This window comes from Henckelia pumila, chromosome 2 (genome assembly GCF_033568475.1).
Source record: "Henckelia pumila isolate YLH828 chromosome 2, ASM3356847v2, whole genome shotgun sequence".
Lineage (NCBI taxonomy): Eukaryota > Viridiplantae > Streptophyta > Magnoliopsida > Lamiales > Gesneriaceae > Henckelia > Henckelia pumila.
Window position 1 is genome coordinate 2,804,446 of NC_133121.1, and position 14,368 is coordinate 2,818,813.

Consider the following 14,368-nt stretch of genomic DNA (forward strand, 5'->3'; position numbering starts at 1 on the left):
AAAAACAAATCTTCTCTTAATTAGAACCATAAGCTCCCCATCTTCTTCAGCCATGGCCGCAGCCAGCTCAGACGAACTCCTCCACGACTTTTTCCCCTTGCTCAGACACTACAAAGATGGCCGAATCGAAAGATACATGGGCACCGATTTCTTCCCAGCGTCGCTCGACGACCCAGCGACCGGCGTGCAATCCAAAGACGTCGTGATCGCACCGGAATTCAACCTCTCGGCCCGCCTTTTCCTGCCGAAAGACGCCGCCCCAGCCAAGAAACTTCCGATTCTTGTCTATTTTCACGGAGGTGCCTTTGTGATCGAATCCGCCTTCTCTGCACAGTACCACAAGCACCTGAATCTCTTGGTCGCAGAAGCCGACGTTGTAGCAGTGTCTTTAAACTACAGGTTGGCCCCGGAGCACCCTCTCCCGATCGCTTTCGAAGATTCTTGGCTCGCCCTCAAATGGGTAGCTTCGCAATCCACAGAAGAAGGCCGTGAAGAATGGATCAAAGAGTACGGAGATATGAATCGCGTGTACTTAGGCGGGGACAGCGCCGGCGGCACTATAGCACACCATGTAGCCTTACGTACGGGGATCGAGAACTTGAAAGGCTTAAATCTACGTGGGGCTTTTCTCAATTGTCCATATTTTTTGGGGGACACTCCGTTGAGGAATGAAGAGACTAATAATACTAAGGATTATGTGGATAAACTTTGGCATTACGCATGTCCGAGTACTAAAGGATGCGACGATCCGATGATTAATCCGGCGACGGATCCGAGACTTCTGAGCATGGGGTGTAAAAGATTGCTTGTTTATGTTGCGGAGAAGGATTTTTTGAGGGAAAGAGGGGTGTATTATAAGGAGATATTGGAGAAGATTGGGTGGGATGGAGAGGTTGAAGTTGTGGATGTGGAAGGGGAGAGTCATGTTTTCAGTGTGTTAGCTCCCACTAGTGAGACTAGTGTGGCTATGTTTAAAAAAGTTGCTTCTTTTATTAACGATGAATAGCTGATTCTTGTCTTTTGAGTTCGTGCTTGTTTGTAATCTGTGATCAAAGACAAAAAGCTAGAAATTAAGGGGACATCAAAGCAAGTGCTGTGTGTAAAGTGAGCTTTATTTGATTAGTACTCTGTATTTGGCTTTAGATGTCTCTGCTTGTGAGAAAATTGAAATCTTGCACATAATTTATTAAAGATAAAACCTATTTGCGCCAAAGCTAGCTAGCACCATGGATTGGCGCTCGATGTGAGTTGGTCTTGGAAGGCTTTAATGCACCAACACCTCAAACTAAATAACTTGGGCCATTTCAGTGGATGACCAAAAATACATTTTATTTTATATCATTCAATAAATAAATTCTAAAATGAATAATTGATTTGTTAAATTTTTTAAAAAATAATTAATTATTAGTACACGGAGCACATGCGTTGCATGTACATAAAATATATATTATTGAAATTAAAATATTTTTTTAAACTTGAATTTAATTATAATTCTTGTTTAAATGCTAGGATAGTGTGATAGTGAAGATAGTGAAACAAAATGTGGGAAGTTTTTGAATAAAAAAATTATTTTTTTGGGCCTTCATTATTAAACACTTGTGTGTGTCATATAATATATAATATTTTTTGATTTTTTATGGTACTTGAAAATTAATTATTGGAAATATAATATAAGTCTAATATGCTAATATAATCAAATTGATATTTGATATATATATATATATATTTGATATTTAATATATATTTGATATATATATATATGTGTGTCATGACACACCAAAAATTATTTATTGTAAAGCACCAAACCTTTATATAATAATATAGATAGTATAGATATTAGAAAAATGATAAAATGATAAATTTGGAAATACATTTTAATGATCAAATATGTTTTTTTATGGGGTTTATATATTATAATACAACAAAGATATATTATTGACTATTGGGCCAAGCCCATACAGAAATAATGGGAACGGCGACGGAGAAATCGCAGGTCCAACTGTTGAAGCTGCACCGGACTCAATCGGCCGGCAATTTGCGCGCCTCCTTCACCACAAGCATAGTCCTGCGCCGCCTGCAATCTCTTCTCTCCCACCTGTTCGTTAGCCACGCACCACGTCTGCTCCACGGTACTAGTGGAGAAGTCCCTTGTGTCGCCACTGCTGCTATTCTGGTGAGTGCGTTTTTCAATAGTCATCGTAAAGTTTTCATTTTTGAATCCTTTTTTGGGCCAAATCGTTTCTCGCGATGTGAATTGCTGTTAATTCTTGTTTGTTTAGTTTTTCTCGTTTCTTGTTTGTTTATTTGGGGTGCGTCGTGTGACGAAGTTGTGAATGTTGTGCTTTTGAAGGAACAGTCTTTGTTGGACATTTTTGTTAATGTGCGTCGTGTTGCATTGAATGAACCTTGTGCTTTTTTTTGTGGAGAGAATGTAGCAATGGAAAGATTCACGGCCATGGGAGTTAATTGTTTTTGGATTTTGTAACCTTTTTCTGCTTGTCCTGGGTCAATCTCTTTAAGGTTAAATTAGTTTCATTTGTATGTTATTCCTAGAAATAGATTAGTAAAAAAAACACATATTTTTTAATCTCTTTGCATTAGTCATTGACTTGAAAAATTGGTTTCGTTTCCTGTATTAACTGACGACAAAGTACCTGCAACTACTTCCATGAGCAACTGTATGTAATTTGATTATGCTATTATATTATATTTTTTTAGAAAACCAGACAATAGAAATTCTTCTGTTACCAGACCACATCGAGAATTGAACACTATATCTGATTGATTATCAACCCAGCGGCCACAAGCAAGAAACAGTACAGAAGCCACTCTAGAATCTACAGCATGGACTTGTGAACAATTCATGTTCACCACCACAACTATCAAAATAGCATTAGATAATTCAAACCTCAAGATTCGATTTTTACACAGTCAACACTATCCTGACTATCTTTCAATATACACATTTCTGAACTTCAAAATTAGCTGAAAGTTTTCAATTTACTGACATTCCACACGACGCTCCCAACAAGCACGAAGGACAGTTATGCAAAAGCTAAGACACTGTAGATGCACTCCCAAAGTAAAACTGTAAAATGCATCAAGAAATCAAGGATAAATATCAATTGCCTCTTCAAACGCCGTTGTAGAAGAAAACATAGATTAAAACAAAGACCTTGACTTTATCTTTGAGTCGCTGGAGCTTGGAGAGCTCGGAATGTGGTGATACGGAAACGGAATAACAGCAGAGTGAAGGAGCGACCGATGCCTTGACAACCAATAGGTGAAACAAAACTAAGTCTAATGCACATTTCGTTGTGGCACCGAACTGGGCTATTGCTGATTTTTAAAGTTGCTTTTTTTGGCCGTTTACTTGCATATTTTGCTGAAACCGGTATCAAATCATGACCTAAAACGACCCCCCCTTTTCAGATTTTGGACATTATTTAATCGATTAATGAAATGAGAGGCCATAGAAATTGTTGAGTAAGTGGTGATGTTTTTGTGTGAAATGCACATTGCTTCATGGCAATTTGTCCATCTTCATCCCGAGATCACCAACCACATTGAATTTTTTGACATACCCTCTGTTAGATACTTTAGAAAATTGGGCTGGATAAGTGAACATGGGGTTATTATCATGGGCCTCTCCACTTATCAAGAGAATTCTAAAGACAGCAACTACAAGAGGAAAGGGATTAGAAGGGGGCAAGATAAATTAGGCTGGATAGAAGGGAAGGGGGATTCGTTCGTGTTTATTCTGTGTTGTTCTTACTACTTTGTTCTAGGGGCAAGGAAAACGAGTGTATTCTTCTTGTATAATGATTCTATCCTTGGCTGAGATATTCCTCATAGTAAATCAATTTATTTTTCTTTTTCCATTAGGGAATATTTGCAGATTTAATTGTGTTAGACTTAGGAGATCTAGATCCTAACACCCTCTTCCACAGATATCTCAATCAGCATGTCAGATGGACCACGACAATGTTCTCCGCAGCATGGCCAGTTGTGGTGTTGAGCATTAGGAATAGATATTGTGGTCTTTGACTCAAGGTGGTTGTTAATTTGCTGGACGTATTATCTATGGCAGAAATAAGTTTCCACGCTCTAATTCTTTTCTCAGCATTGTTTCGCATATTTCTGATTTTGTATGGGGAGTGGCAAGATGCTTTTATGGGGGTTAGATACACGGATATTGACTATTTTGTTTTTTCTGATGCTGCTGCCTTGATGGCATCTGGAAAATCACCTTATGAAAGATCTACTTATCGGTATTCACCCCTAATAGCATTTCTTCTTATGCCTAACTCGTTTCTTCATCGATCGTGGGGTAAATTCCTTTTCTCAGCCTCAGGTATGCCATGTTATTTACTAGAAAAGTACCTATGTTTTTATGTGGCAATTGAACTGGGTTGTATTGAAATTTGGACTTATGTTTAATCAAAGGGGATTGATTCTAACAATGAAAGAAAAGAAACATATTCGGTGCTAAATTCTTAAGCATTGTAATCTGAGGGCAGCCAAGTCAGGTCGGTGTTGGTCGGGTGCTATTATCTTGATATCTTAACCTTAAGAAAAATGGTAATTACTAAACATGAATTGGTTGTATCCAGACTTAACTGCTTAATAAGATTTTAAGGCTTTATGTTTGGAATTTATTGATGCTCTATATGTATATTTTTTGTAATTTTCTTTCTTTTCTTTTCGAAGGGGTTGGTAAGGAGGGGAGCTCATCATAAAGCTCATTTCCAAAAAAACTAATCATTTGTCAACTAACTTCTAGATTCTGTTAACTTATTTCTGGAAAATATGAAGGGAAAACAAAGTAATGAGTACTTCACCTTTATGAAAATTAAATAGGCATCTCAACACTTACTTTTTATAAAAATTGTAAAATTTACCCTTGTTAATTCGATTTTTTGAACATGCGTCTATGTTGCCACTAAAAATGTGAATAATATTACGTTGAGTGTACACAAATAGTCTTTTATTGTTATATAATATTTTTCCAGATCCACAGAATACATCCATAGGAATATAATTTTCCAGATCTACACAACAAGGTTGCAAGAAACTATGGAATAATTGAGCAAGAAACCATGAAATCTTCGAGTAAGATTCAACAGTTTCTTGTATGGGAAATTTCGACTCAATATTGAGCTTCACGTTGGTTTCTTAGTTTTACCACGATCACGTGTTAAAAAGATTACACTAGCAGGGGTATATCGTGCAATTTATATAAAATATCAAGGGTTTAGACGTCTATTTAATTTTCATAGGCGTGAAATACATATTTACGATATTTTACAGGGGTTTTGGTGCAAATAGCTTTTTCAACTATGTAGGTCTCAGGAAAAATAAAATTATGGAGGGCTTCCTTCTCATGTCAATCTTTTTGGACCAGTTTGCACTCATCTTTTCCTTTTAGTAACTAAAGTATATGTTAAGGTGCTAATAGGAACAAGATTACTTGTGCATTGGATGGTTTGTTATGCATCCAATGACAATTCGGTTATATATCATAACTCAAATTCACTCAACAGATCTACTTGCGGGATCCTTGATTCACAAAATCTTGAAGTTACGGGGAGTACCTGCCAAACTCTGCCGCTACTCTGCTATGGCATGGCTTTTTAATCCGTTCACGTTCACGATTGGAACCCGGGGCAACTGCGAGCCCATTGTGTGTGCCATTATTCTTTGGATCTTATTACTTCTGATGAAGGGTACAACTTCAGTCCCTTTTGATGAATTTTCTTCCAGTATATACCTTAACAATTTCTCACTTGTTTTTCTAAATGCCTGCATGTGAAGTTGAACTAACGATGTATGTAAATCTATCCGCATTTGAAGACACTTGGTTAGTTATTACTAGGAGTTTAGGAGCATTAAACTAACAGCATATACTTTAATAGACTCCAAACATATGCATAGGAAAGTTATTTTTGTTTTCAAGTACTAATTTTGTTATGCAATCTATAGTTTGTGTGAATGTTAAATCATTAAAGCAAATTCACTCGAAAGTGATGCTCTATTTGTGCTCTTTCATTTTTACTAACTGGAGCACATACGAAAGCCTCACTTATGCATGCATAAAAGTTGCAGTATCCACCTTCAGTGCGAGCACAAAAAGCCAGTAAGACATTGAATATGTAAGCAAATTGCAGATGTACTAAAGAAGATACAGAGAAACCAAAGCTTTTTAGGTATTTCTGCATCAATATACTCAATTTATAATCAATTTGTAAATTTTAAGTAGCAGTCAACTGGCTGCGTCTTGCAAGACATTTCTGTGATGAGATTCATCAACATGAGTATGTCTGAAAATTAATACTATCCAACATCTCTCTACATGTTCATGTTTGCACTTGGAGTCAAGACCCAAAATTTTTGTTATCCTTTAGGTTATATATTTCTTTGTATGAACTGCAGCCAAAATCAGCTATTTTAATTTTTTGTTGTCATTTGGACAGGCAATCTGTTACAGGCAGCATTTTGGTACGGGCTTGTTGTTCACCTCAGAATATATCCTATAATCTATGCACTTCCCATCATCTTGTTTCTGGATCCTCAACATTTTCGACCGGGTAAAAAACCTGCCTTAGTGAACTGGAGTTCTAGAAATTCAAAATTATCCCATGACTTGAGCGACACCATCTCGCAGTCCACATGGGCATTTCTAACAAGCACTATTACTTGGAAGAGAGCCATATTTGGACTAATTTCTGGATCCACTTTCTTCATCTTGACTGGGCTATGCTTCCATTTATACGGATGGGAATTCTTGCACGAGGCGCTTCTGTATCATCTCACGCGTACAGACCCACGACACAATTTTTCTATGTACTTCTACCACATATACCTCCGTTACGAACACGAGTTCTCCGTGACAGAAAAGCTCATTGCCTTTCTTCCTCAGTTCACAGTGCAGCTAGTTCTGATATTCAGTTTTGCCCGTGATTTGCCGTTCTGTTTCTTTCTCCAGACACTTGCATTCGTGGCGTTCAACAAGGTTTGTGACGATATAATACCTTTACTTCTGCAAAAATACCCCTTTTATGCATAAATTATACGAGAGAACCATTATTTGATTGATGTTTAATGTTTATCCAGGTCATAACTGCACAATACTTTGTATGGTTCTTCTGTCTACTGCCTCTAATATTGCCATGGAGCAAGATGCAGCTTAAATGGAAAGGTCTGGCTTGCATCTTTTTCTGGATTGGAGCTCAAACCCATTGGCTGTTTTGGGGTTATTTGCTCGAATTTCGAGGTAAGAACGTGTTCATTCAGCTTTGGGTTGCATGTTTGGTGTTCTTGGCAGCAAATACTTTTGTACTTGTTACTGTCATTCGCAACCATGTGTACTGTCCAGTGTTAAAACGACTAGAGCTGGAAAATTTGAGCAAAACTCTGAAAGATGATTGATATGTATTCTTTTGAATATTTGATTTTATTTGATTTTTTTGAAAATTTGTCATGAAGATTTTTGTAGCCGATTAAAATAAACATGGAGGTGGAAAAGGCTATTTATTGAAATATGTGTGAAAATGGGGCCAACTATATTATATAATAATTAAGACACTATCAGACAAACTTTTTTTTTTTTTTAAAAAAAAACCAAACAAATAAACAAAACAAAGACCCCAAAAAAAAAAAATCGAAACGAAACGAAAAGAAAAGAAAGAACACTAGGGGACATGATTTAGCTTCGCATCTCATTGGATCAATTCATGCTAGTCTCCTTAATATGATATGCCAAAACTTTAATTAGTTTATTCTCATTTTGATTCTAGTGAAGTAATTTATTTTTATTTTTTTTCCAATTGCTACGACTTAGAATTTGTCAGATACTTGAAATATTTTGATTTTGAATTTTTTATGCTTAAAACATTTTACTTGAACAGTAAATATATTCAGCTATTTTTTTTAATTTCCCCAAATTTCTCCTAAAATAAAGTGCCCATTTATTTCACACCAAAAAAGATAGAATTGATCATGTGAGCATCAGACCGAAAGAAAGGCTGTAAGATCAGGTGGCTCTCGGATATCCACCAATAAAACTACGTGGCATAATAATTTTTTCAATCTTTTATTTAATTCTCGGCATTTATGATTCATTGTTGCTGAGGGGTTGGGAAACCAGACTTATATAATATATATGTATATATTATACACACACACACACACACACACATATATATATATATATAAATGAGATATTTTTCTGGATGGAATGTATTCGGACTTCTGAGGATATTTAAGAGAAATATTTCTATATAATAACAAAATAGCAGTGATTTTCACAAAAAAAATAAAAAAAAATAAAAACAGCAGGGACAAATACAGAAGCCTAACGGAAAAATTTTACTGTAGAAAACAAATGATGAGTGGAATAGGCAAATTAATTTGAGGAATCCAAAATTAAGCAAAATGTCAAGATAGAGGGAATGAGTTAAATTAATCGTAAAATGACAAAAACATTAATTAGCCTGAGTAACATTCATTTAAAGAATCTATTAATTCAATGTTTTGTCATACTCGATTTTTATTGACAAATAATCACGTTTCCATTAATGCACGATCAAAGTGTTAAATGTGTAATGGTCATATTTCGAAGCTTAAAAACAAGTTCACGTATTTATTTGCTTTTTCCCCATGATAATAAGTAATAAAAATATTTTGCATTTCATTATTCATCAAAAAAGACAATTTTTTTTTTTTTTTTTTTTACATTTTCAATATGCCATAATGAAAAAGAAAACACCTTACTTTCGAAAGGACATATATGCACTTGGATTGGTCCACAAAGTGGGTGTCCAGTAGAGTCCATTGCAGTCCAATTGATGTTGGGATTATGATTTTTATTTAAAGGGATTTAAGATATAAAATATATTCCTCTTTTTTTTTTTCTTTTTTTTTTTTGGGCTGAAATGAACTGTAGTTCGTTGGTCTGTCGACATATGAGTTCAGAAAATTTATAGTAAAAAAAGAAAAGAAGAAGAAGGAATTTATGTACGATAAGATATAAAAATCTCACAGATCTGATATTCTTGTAGAAAGATAACAGAAGAAAAATTACTTTGTTTTCCCTCTTAATATGATTTAAATATAATATTATTTACTCAACAATTTTATTGTATCTTACAAATTTTGATTTAAAGCCAAACACAATAATAATAGCAAAAATCTGCCTATACTTTTTATCTTGGGAACGAGATGATTTAGTATGATTATCGAGTTTAATTATTGTTATAGATTCTTATCCTATATGAAAATGGAGTCACCTTATGATACATCAACAGGAGTAGCTTGATAAGGTGTCCTATGTAAAAGTGGCGCAAACAGTGAAACAAATTCATTGATTGAGCGACACGTGCTAGCGGTGCCTCTGCCCATTATATCTATCCGTGCTAGAGAAATATTACAGTTGTATTTGTACCATATGTTTGAGTTATTTCACATATTTTGTTTTCAAGTGATGTTTGTTCGAACATTTTATGAAAAATTACATGGACACGTGTTTGTGTTTGTTTTCGAGTGAGATGTTTTTCGATCATCTTATATAAAATTACATGGAATTGTTTTTATCCGTGTAGCATAGTATCATCTGTGTGCGTTGGCCTGTGAGTGAAAAAGACACCTCAACACCCCTCCAATCAATTAATTAATTTTCTTCCCATCCAAAATGGCATAAACAACACACGGCTACCATCTGCTGACAATCTGTTTCTTTGCGTATTTATTGTGTGTTAGCCTTGAATCCTATACCGTTCAATTATTCATTTCTTAATTATTGAGCTAAGTAGTACTTTGTACGCTAAAAGTTGTCAAGATTTAATTTTTAGCCTTGCATAGGGTTAAAAGAAACTATTTTTGGGTGTGATAGTTGTTTACACGGAAAACCCATAAAAGAAGTGCTGTGCTATCAAGAAAATATCATTTTGTTTTATTTATTATTAATTTACAACTGCGTCAGTGGTTCCTGTCTGATTATTTTATTACAGCTTCCCTTCTGCATGTAAGCTGCTTTACTGAAAAATTTCCATGGTGAAAGGCCTTAAAGCCGCAATTTTTTAATGACCAAAATATATTATCGTAGTAATCGTACAATTCAAGTTATTTATTAAAATGAGGCAGCAGAGTCGTTCTCTTAGTAATAGCAACAGAGGAGGAGCCATGGCTGCTGCTATTGTTCTTCTTCTGCCCCTTTTGTTCCCAAGTCTTTTCACTCCATTCAGCCATGCCTTGCCCTCTGCTCTGTCGGTGTGTTCTTGATTTCCTCTTTTTTTTTTTTTTTTTTTTGCAGTTACCTTGATGTGCGTGGTGTTTGAAGTTTTTTTGCTTTCTTGTGTGAAATTTTTGCAATTCCGTGTTTCGTATTTCCTTTTTGAGGTACGTGGTTTCGGCTAAAAGTTGAGTGGGATTCAGGTTCTTGTAATTCTTGGTCGAATTTTAGCGGTTGGCCTTTGTCGGTGGTGATATTTCCTTATTAAGTTGGTGGAATCTCTTAGGAATTATTGAATTTGGGTTATTTTAGTACATGAACTGAAAACAAATGTGGATGCTGTGTGTGTAAGAATATATTCATGTACAGTTACTGGAAAAGGGATCGGGGAGAGAATTCGCCTTCATTTCCGAATTGGTTAAGTATGGAAGTGCTAGGTGAACTTGATTCGAATCCTGTTAGTTGTATATATGGATTACTTCAATAGGATCTGGTAATTGTTGATGTGTAACACGGCTTAATATCTGGCAGAGCCCTTAGAATCTAAAGATTCTGAGAATCTGGAGGCTTCGAAACTCTAAAAAATGTGGGAGAATATGCATTTATGTAAAGAAATATGCCTTGAATTGAAAACTCATTTAAAATCTTTACAAAATGGAGTGGTTGATCGATCCCTCCCCCTACCGCTTTATTCTTAGTTCTGGATGGGGTGTCCCATTAACAAGGGCAGCGAGTATGAGTGTATATGCAAATGATATAGTACCTATTTTGCATTGTTGGCGTTAGACAAGTGTGATTGAGAAAGGAAGATAGTGAGATCTGCTTATATCTGTTGGGAAGCGAATGCCAGAATTGGTGTAAGAGGATTTGTAATAACCTCTCTGATGTAATAGAATATGATCGTGTGTGTGCTTAGTGGTAAGAAAAAAGGTCAGGGCTGTTTAAAACAAATTTAGGATTTAAAACTCGTGAACCTAACCTGCGACAGTTGTGTAAACTGTGAACATCTTCTGAAGTTGGTGCATGACTATAAAAATATTTGTGTTGAAAATGTCTCCTGAACTGCTGGTTTTTGTTCACGTATTCAGGAGTGGAATACTCCAAAACCTATGCACTCTCGCTTACTCAAGAGTGCTCTGCAGCGCGAAAATGTGAGTATGATTTAACTTATTTGTAATCTAACTTGAAGTAAAAATAATTGTTTTGTTGAATATTGCTATATAATTTGTTCATGTTCTTTTTTTTTTTTAGTCTGATGAACAACAAGCTGACCTGTGGATGCCTTTGCCTCGCCAACAATGGAAAACCTGTGCTCAGCACAGCCTCACCTCCAGTAAGTGTTAGGGCTATGACTTTTCTTTTTTTCTTTTGTTTTTTGGTTCTTTTTCATTCTATTCGGAACTTACAATTAGGATAGGTGGGTGAAACATGAGATCTACTCTTAATCAAGTTTCAACTATTTGTCCCAAATAATGTAATTAAAATTTTTTCATCACACAGTCACGATTTGGATCCCTTTGACTGATTAGCAATTTGATTTCAGCAGAATTGTCTGAGAAATCTCAAGGGTATATTCAAGTTTTTCTTGATGGTGGACTAAACCAGCAGAGAATGGGTGTAAGGACATCTTTTTATTATATATGTTTTATGATAATTGAGCATATACAACGATGGTAATAATAATAAGCTTATTCACTAATTTGTACTTCCGTTCGTATAGATCTGTGATGCAGTTGCAGTTGCCAAAATTTTGAATGCTACTCTTATAGTTCCTTATCTGGAAGTAAATCCTGTCTGGCAAGATTCAAGGTACTCCTTAGGACCCCATACTATACAATGTTTATGCTAAAAGAATATCGTTCTCTTTTATTTCTCTTGTTGAAGGTGTGCTGAGAATGCGACCATCTCCATTTTTTTAATGCAGTACTTTCATGGATATTTTCGACGTGGATCATTTTCTTGATACATTGAAAGATGACATATCTATAGTCAGAGAGTTGCCTGATGAATATTTTTGGAGCACAAGGGAGTATTATGCTACAGCTATTCGAGCTACAAGAGTAAAAACAGCACCCGTTCATGCTTCAGCAAACTGGTATCTAGAGAATGTTTTGCCTCTCCTGCAAAGGTTGGTCAATATGATAAATTGTTCTTTTTGTCTATTGGTCTTCAAATTGTTTTTCGGTTCTTAGTCATATCTCCCATATAGCTTTAGTGTGCTTATTTTCAAATATTCGAGGAAAGTTCATTTTGCCTCCGAAAACCAGAGCGACTGTCTCAACTTTATACAACTTATTCGAATATTGTTTAAGAGTGTGTCACATATTTGAATTTATTGAACTAAAGTTTCATCACTATTTTAGATTAACACTAAGAAGACTAATTTATAAGTTTGCTAGAAAGTTAACCTTGTCAAGTTCTAAGCTTCAATTTTTACGGTTCAGTTATGGAATTGCTGCGATTGCGCCATTTTCTCACCGTTTGGATTTTGACAACATGCCTGCTGACATTCAACGACTACGATGCAAAGTCAACTTCCATGCTTTAGTTTTTGTACCTCACATCAGAGCTCTTGGAGATGCACTTGTTAGTCGCCTCAGATACCCACCTGGCCCCAGTGAAGCCGCTGGCACCAACTACATTAGGGAGTTCACCAATCCCAAGTACAAGTACAAGTACAAGCAAGAAGCTGGAAAGTTTGTTGTTCTCCACCTTCGTTTCGACAAGGTATATTTTCTGTTCTAGTCAATATTTAATGCACGTAATAAGTTTAAGATCATGTATGTTTACACATCCTTATTGTGTGCTATATATGCTAAAGGAGTGTCAAATTTGGTTGTCTTCTCAGGATATGGCTGCTCATTCGGCTTGTGATTTTGGTGGAGGCAAGGCCGAAAAAATGGCACTGGCTAAGTATCGACAAGTTATTTGGCAAGGAAGAGTGTTAAATTCTCAGTTTACAGATGAGGAGTTGAGGAGTCAAGGGCGGTGCCCATTGACTCCTGAAGAAATTGGATTGCTTTTGGCAGCCCTTGGATTTGATAACACGACTCGTTTGTATCTTGCTTCGCACAAGGTTTTGCTGAGTTATTTTATTTCCACTGATGATAATGTCTGAATAGTCGGTAACCAAACCTTTTCTTGAATGAAGGTGTATGGTGGGGAAGCCAGGATCTCAACTTTGCGAAGTTTATTTCCTCTAATGGAAGACAAGAAGACCCTTGCTTCTTCAGAAGAAAGAGCTCAAATAAAAGGAAAGGCTTCTCTTTTGGCAGCTGTTGATTACTATGTCAGTATGCATAGTGATATATTCATTTCCGCTTCTCCAGGAAATATGCACAATGCTATGGTAAGCTCTTCAAGTTATCTGTTTTCGTTACTCTTGTGAAACAAAAGAACTTGAACATAAAATGGATCGAAATTGAAGTTTTCCTTCTCGCCTTGGTAACATTTGGTTTGTTTTACTGGATTCGGGAAACTCATGTCGTTATGTTCCCGCAGTATCTCTTTTTCATTCATTCTCATTGAATGACTCACATCAAATTTTTGAGTTACATGAGATTAAACCTCTCGTCCAATACCAGGTTGGCCATCGAACTTACCATAATATGAAGACTATAAGGCCAAACATGGCATTGTTGGGGCAGCTTTTCTTGAACAAAAGCTTGACTTGGCCAGAATTCCAGGAAGCTGTCATTCAAGGGCACATATCAAGGCAAGGGCAACTCAGACTACGCAAATCAGAACAATCAATATACACGTATCCCGCTCCCGACTGTATGTGTAAAGTCTGAGTTCTCTTTTGTTAGCACACGGGCTTGTGGCAATTTATGGCTTATATTGTTTGAAATAAGTTATGAACCTTTCTGGCTTGGGAATAGAGCATTGGGAATTCATCTGCATTTCAAATCTTCTACGGCATTTTAGCACCAGATGATGTTTATTCCACTGATTGATCCAAGGGGTGTGCATATTTGTTAAATATAGGGTCAAAGTCATCTAACTTGGAGTGGTATATACATATCTTAAATAGCTTTTAGGCTATCGTGTAATATGTTATTGGATTGAATTGTTCGTTATTCGTTATTATTCTGTTTTATCTTATTACGTTTAAATTCAAGGACAAAGGCATTTCTTACG

At 35.9% G+C, this 14,368-nt stretch overlaps 3 protein-coding genes across 6 annotated transcripts; all 3 read left to right on the plus strand.

The window, feature by feature from the left end:
* On the plus strand, positions 1–1,122 carry LOC140883887 (2-hydroxyisoflavanone dehydratase-like). The gene has a single exon (XM_073290503.1). The coding sequence runs from the start codon at positions 53–55 to the stop codon at positions 1,004–1,006; it is 954 nt and encodes a 317-aa protein (XP_073146604.1). The 5' UTR covers positions 1–52; the 3' UTR covers positions 1,007–1,122.
* An 842-nt stretch (positions 1,123–1,964) lies between these two features.
* On the plus strand, positions 1,965–7,444 carry LOC140883084 (GPI mannosyltransferase 1-like). Of its 2 annotated transcripts, none has more exons than XM_073289389.1 (5): positions 1,965–2,173; positions 3,951–4,354; positions 5,544–5,726; positions 6,474–7,012; positions 7,114–7,444. In XM_073289389.1, exons 2-5 carry the CDS (start codon positions 4,084–4,086, stop codon positions 7,426–7,428), a joined length of 1,308 nt encoding a protein of 435 aa, XP_073145490.1. In that variant the 5' UTR covers positions 1,965–2,173; positions 3,951–4,083; the 3' UTR covers positions 7,429–7,444. The 2 variants fall into 2 exon arrangements, with proteins under 2 accessions (XP_073145490.1, XP_073145491.1); XM_073289390.1 differs by lacking the exon at positions 1,965–2,173 and adding an exon at positions 5,013–5,112 and having other exon boundaries at positions 4,270–4,354.
* Positions 7,445–9,683: 2,239 nt separating this feature from the next.
* Positions 9,684–14,317, plus strand: LOC140880749 (O-fucosyltransferase 39-like). Of its 3 annotated transcripts, none has more exons than XM_073285461.1 (10): positions 9,684–10,266; positions 11,317–11,379; positions 11,480–11,561; positions 11,772–11,845; positions 11,949–12,037; positions 12,153–12,356; positions 12,673–12,955; positions 13,077–13,304; positions 13,380–13,577; positions 13,813–14,317. In XM_073285461.1, the coding sequence occupies exons 1-10, from the start codon at positions 10,132–10,134 to the stop codon at positions 14,020–14,022; spliced, it is 1,566 nt and encodes a 521-aa protein (XP_073141562.1). In that variant the 5' UTR covers positions 9,684–10,131; the 3' UTR covers positions 14,023–14,317. The 3 variants fall into 3 exon arrangements, with proteins under 3 accessions (XP_073141562.1, XP_073141563.1, XP_073141564.1); XM_073285462.1 differs by having other exon boundaries at positions 11,775–11,845; XM_073285463.1 differs by lacking the exon at positions 9,684–10,266 and adding an exon at positions 10,310–10,395.
* The last annotated feature ends 51 nt before the right edge of the window (positions 14,318–14,368 follow it).

Excerpts from the sequence above, each read along its gene's own strand:
- LOC140883887 (XM_073290503.1), top strand. The coding sequence starts at position 53 with ATGGCCGCAGCCAGCTCAGACGAACTCCTCCACGACTTTTTCCCCTTG.
- LOC140883084 (XM_073289389.1), top strand. The coding sequence starts at position 4,084 with ATGGCAGAAATAAGTTTCCACGCTCTAATTCTTTTCTCAGCATTGTTT. Across the intron at positions 4,355-5,543 it reads ATTCCTTTTCTCAGCCTCAG|ATCTACTTGCGGGATCCTTG; the intron begins GTATGCCATGTT and ends TTCACTCAACAG. Across the intron at positions 7,013-7,113 it reads CATTCGTGGCGTTCAACAAG|GTCATAACTGCACAATACTT; the intron begins GTTTGTGACGAT and ends ATGTTTATCCAG.
- LOC140880749 (XM_073285461.1), top strand. The coding sequence starts at position 10,132 with ATGAGGCAGCAGAGTCGTTCTCTTAGTAATAGCAACAGAGGAGGAGCC. Across the intron at positions 10,267-11,316 it reads CCTTGCCCTCTGCTCTGTCG|GAGTGGAATACTCCAAAACC; the intron begins GTGTGTTCTTGA and ends TCACGTATTCAG. Across the intron at positions 12,357-12,672 it reads GTTTTGCCTCTCCTGCAAAG|TTATGGAATTGCTGCGATTG; the intron begins GTTGGTCAATAT and ends TTTACGGTTCAG.